The sequence below is a fragment of the Otolemur garnettii genome, unplaced genomic scaffold, assembly GCF_000181295.1.
Source record: "Otolemur garnettii isolate 467f Iridium unplaced genomic scaffold, OtoGar3 scaffold00044, whole genome shotgun sequence".
Classification (NCBI taxonomy): Eukaryota; Metazoa; Chordata; class Mammalia; order Primates; family Galagidae; genus Otolemur; species Otolemur garnettii.
This window is the reverse complement of record NW_003852439.1, coordinates 10028603-10033035: the sequence shown is the minus strand read 5'-3', so window position 1 is coordinate 10033035 and position 4433 is coordinate 10028603. Positions and strand designations below refer to the sequence as shown.

Below are 4433 nucleotides of genomic sequence, written 5' to 3'. Positions count from 1 at the left end.
AGAGAGATCTTCCTAACTAAGCCTCCTAACTCAACCCTCCTCAGCTGGGGTTATAGATGTGAGCCACTGCACCAGCTCTATTATAGTACCTTACACTAAGGGGCCATGGCCATCTGAATGAAAATCGAGGGGCCAGTGATGCTAAAGGGCCTACTCACCTGCAGTAGAACCTTCCCATTGCCTTCTAGATCCCTCCCCAGTGGAGGGAGAACCAGCCTATTAATATTTATTTCCCAGCCCGTAAGATAGCATTTCCCAAATTGGCCTGGGTCCCAGTGTTCTCCTAGACATGTGTTAGAAATCTGCATGTGTAGACATTCTGCAGAACACTGAAACAGCACTTCAAGAGGCCACAGCTCTGTTCACCAAGTATCTCCATGTGCTTTAAGATTGGGCAAATGTGGTTCCTCAAAACGTTAACCATAGAATGGCCACATGACCCAGCATATATCCAAAAAAATTGAAAACAGGGTTCAAACAGAGACTTATTCACTCATGTTCATAGCAGAACTATTCACAACAATCAAAAGTAGAAGCAACCCAAATGCCCATTGATAGGTGAGTGGGCAAACTAAATGTGGGCGGTCCATGCAATGGAGCATTTCTCAGCCACAAAAGGGAATGAAGCACTGACATGTGCTACAATGTGGATGAATCTTGAAAACATGCTGAATGAGAAAAGCCAGTCACAGAAGACCATGTGCTATGTGGTTTTGTTAATTGGAAAAATACAGAATAGGTGGATCCACAGAGATGGAATGCAGATTACTAGTAGTTGTCCAGGGTCGTGAACACTTATTAGGCCTGGGATTCCTTTTGCAGGTGCCAAAAATATTTTGGAACTAGACAGAGGTTGCCCCACACTGTGACTGACTTAAAGCCTCTGAATTGTTTATTTTGCAATTCTTTATGTGAATTTCACCTCAGTTTAAAAAAACAGAAACAGGCCAGATGTGGGGGGCTATGATCCTCATCTTTTCTTATACCCCTGGAAGGGGGATACATCCCCAGCTCACTTCACTGCTGGCCCTCTCAATGCTGCTGCTCCCTGGCCCGGTGTTTCCAGAGGGGCCAAGGAAGGGCAGCCCCCTAAGCAGTGACCAGATTAAGGAGGCTGAGTGTGGGTAGGCATCTGCCTGTGGTTGAGTGGCTCCTTTCCTCCTGAAATTTCAGATGAATGATGCCAGTGAGAATGCCCTCAGCCCTCAGGAGCTTCAGAACACATGTAGCCCTATCCATCCTAGAGCTTCAGAGCTTCATGAGGGTGATGGAGAATTTGCATTTCTAACCAATTCCCAGATGGTGCTGTGAGAGCTGCTGCAGCAGGCTTCAGACCAGTGCATTTGGGTCTGAATCCGAGTTGGGCTTCAAGACAAATGCTGTAATGGTAGGAAGAGCTGTGTGTATTCTTCAGAAGATAGAGCCTACTGTTTCCATCAGCGTCTCCAAGGGCTCCATGAACATAAAGAGGATTAGAACCAAAACCTGTACATTTTTTTTTTTTCGAGATAGAGTCTCATTTTGTCGCCCTTGGTAGAATGCTGTAATGTCACAGCTCACAGCAACCTCAAACTCTTGGGCTTAAGCAATTCTCTTGCCTCAGCCTCCCAAGTGGCTGGGACTACAGGTGCCTACCACAACGCCCAGCTATTTTTTGGTCGTAGTTGTCATTGTTGTTTGGCAGGCCCGGGCTGGATTTGAACCTGCCATCTCTGGTGCATGTGGCTGGCGCCCTAACCACTGAGCTACAGGCGCTGAGCCCACAGTCTATACATTTCTAATTTGCCTTATTCCCCATTTGTCTTTAAAATTTTTTTTTGTTTTTGAGACAGGTTCCTATTACATTGCTTGAACCTTTGGTCTCAAGCCGTCCTGCTGCCTCAGCCTCCTGAGTAGCTGGGATTACAGTAAAGTACTTATTTTTTAAAGTAATACCTTTATTGAGATATAATTCTTTTTTTTTTTTTTTTGAGACAGAGCCTCAAGCTATCCCCCTGGGTAGGGTGCTGTGGCATCACAGCTCACAGCAACCTCCAACTCTTGGGCTCAAGCGATTCTCCTGCCTCAGCCTCCCAAGTAGCTGGGACCACAGGCACCTGCCACAGTGCCTGGCTATTTTTTGGTTGCAGCCATCATTGTTGTTTTGGTGGGCCTGGGCTGGATTTGAACCCGCCACCTTAGGTGTATGTGGCTGGTGCCTTAGCCACTTGAGCCACAGGCGCCGAGCCGAGATATAATTCTTATACCATAAAATTGACCCTTTAAAAATGTTTAGTTCAATGGTTTTTAGTATATTCACCAAGTTGTGAAACTATCACCACTATTTCGAGAATAGTTTAATCAACTTGGAAGTAAAGCCTTTGCCCATTAAAAGTCCCTCTTGTTCGCCTTCCCCAGCCCTTGGAGATGAATACTGTACTTTCTGTCTCTATGGATTTGCCTCTTCTGGACATTTCATATAAATAGAACTGTATGTTGATCTTTTGTGGTCTGGCCTCTTTCACTTAGCATATAGTCTCCAAGATTTATACAAGTTGTAGCATGTATCAGTATTTTATTCCTTTTTATATCTGAATAATATCCCAGTATGCTATACCACATTTTGTTTATCCACTCATCCATCAGTGGACATTTGGGTTGCTTTCACTTTTTGATTATTTTTAATAATACTGCTTATGAATGTTCATGTCCAAGTTTCTGTGTGGATGTAAGTTTTCTTTTTTCTTGGATATATATGAGTGGAGTTGCTGGGTCATAGAATAACTCTTAAACATTTTGAGGAACCACCAGACTGTCCTCCAAATGGCTGCACCATTTTACATTCCCATCAACAATGTGTGAGAATGTAAAATTCTCCCAGTCCTTACCAACATTGTTTCTTTTTGAGACAGAGTCTCAAGCTGTCACCCTTGGTAGAGTGTCATGGCATCACAGCTCACAGCAACCTCAAATTCTTGGGCTTAAGTGATTCTCTTGCCTCAGCCTCCCAAGGAGCTGGGACTACAGGCGCCCACCACAATGTCCAGCTATGTTTTGGTTGTAGTTGTCATTGTTTGGCAGGCCTAGGCTAGATTCAAACCCACCAGCTCTGGTGTATATGGCTGGTGCCCTAACCACTGAGCTACAGGCGCTGAGCCTCATGTTTCTTATTATAGCCTTCTAATGAGTATGAAATGACAGGCGCTGAGCCTCATGTTTCTTATTATAGCCTTCTAATGAGTATGAAATGACATTTCATTGTGGTTTTGGTTTGCATTTCCTTTGTAGCTAATGATGTTGAGCATCTTTTCATGTGCTTATTGGCCATTTCTTTGGATAAATGTCTGTTCATATTTTTTGTTGGATTATTTGTCCTTTTATTGTTGAATTACAAAAAAAAAAATTGATGTCTAAGCCTGCTTGAAGGGTATCAGTACTGCCTATTGTCTCAAGTTGTCACATGTGTTGTAAGACATTTTAAGTTTATATATGTTGGGTTTAGTCCTGTGCTGGGCTGTTGGGTCGAACAGCCCCAAGAGCCATGCTCACTCAGTATTAGTGTCAGACAAGGCATGGTCCTCGGCGTGTGCCCTATGATGCTTTCCAAACAGGGAAGGAGATGGTCATTTCTTGCTTTCATGGAGCAAAATGGTGGTTAGGTTGTCTTCAAGTGCAGTCTTTGTGGTGACACTAGGATAAGAAGTGGTAAATCCATGTCTCTTATGCTAAAACATATGCTGCTTTTGTCTCACTCAGAAGGTGCTAATCGAAAGAAGAACTTGCCCCCCAAAGTGCCCATAACTCCAATGCCACGGTATTCCATTATGGAGACCCCAGTGCTGAAGAAAGAACTGGATAGGTTGGTGGTGTTCTTTAAAGCTTGTTTATATGTGGTCTTTTCTCTCCTGTGGGTAACCAGGCTCAGCAAGCCTGGGAGTATCAGGATCCACCATGTAGTCCCTTCACGTCTGGTGGGTGCAGCTGGTTGGGAGGAAGTCTGTTCTGCAAGGAGCCTGTGTAACTGCCTGGGCCTCTCTGCATACTGTTCCCTGGGGAAGCTGACAAATGACCCACTCTCCTTCAGGTGACCCACTAGGGGAGAGGTCTCCATGTTATATGTTGGTAGAAAGGGGACCTTTGCCAGAACAGTCTGAGGAAGGAGATCTGATGTTGTAAAAGGATCTGATGTTGTAAAAGGACATTCCAAATGAATGTCGCTTTTCAACTTGAGCACCCAGGAAAGTCACTGCTACCACCATTGCTGAGAACAGGATAGTAATGTCTCTTTTGGAATACAGGCAATTCCTAAGTTACAAACATCTGACATACGACTCACATTTAACAAAGGCTATCATAGATAATAGGTAAATATACCCACCTGTTCCAACTTACAAATTCAACTTAAAAATAAACCTACATGGCTCGGCGCCTATAGCTCAACAGGCTAAGGCGCC

The 4433-nt window shown here is 44.1% G+C and overlaps 1 protein-coding gene across 3 annotated transcripts in view; it reads left to right on the top strand.

Annotated features, from left to right (window-relative positions):
• SLX4 (SLX4 structure-specific endonuclease subunit) overlaps positions 1 to 4433 on the top strand; it is a 23904-nt gene that overhangs the window by 17035 nt on the left and 2436 nt on the right. For all 3 annotated transcript variants that reach the window (XM_023513849.1, XM_023513850.1, XM_023513848.1), the window contains one exon: positions 3736 to 3838. In XM_023513849.1, coding sequence (XP_023369617.1) covers positions 3736 to 3838 — 103 coding nt within the window. The remainder of the gene's footprint in view (positions 1 to 3735; positions 3839 to 4433) is intronic.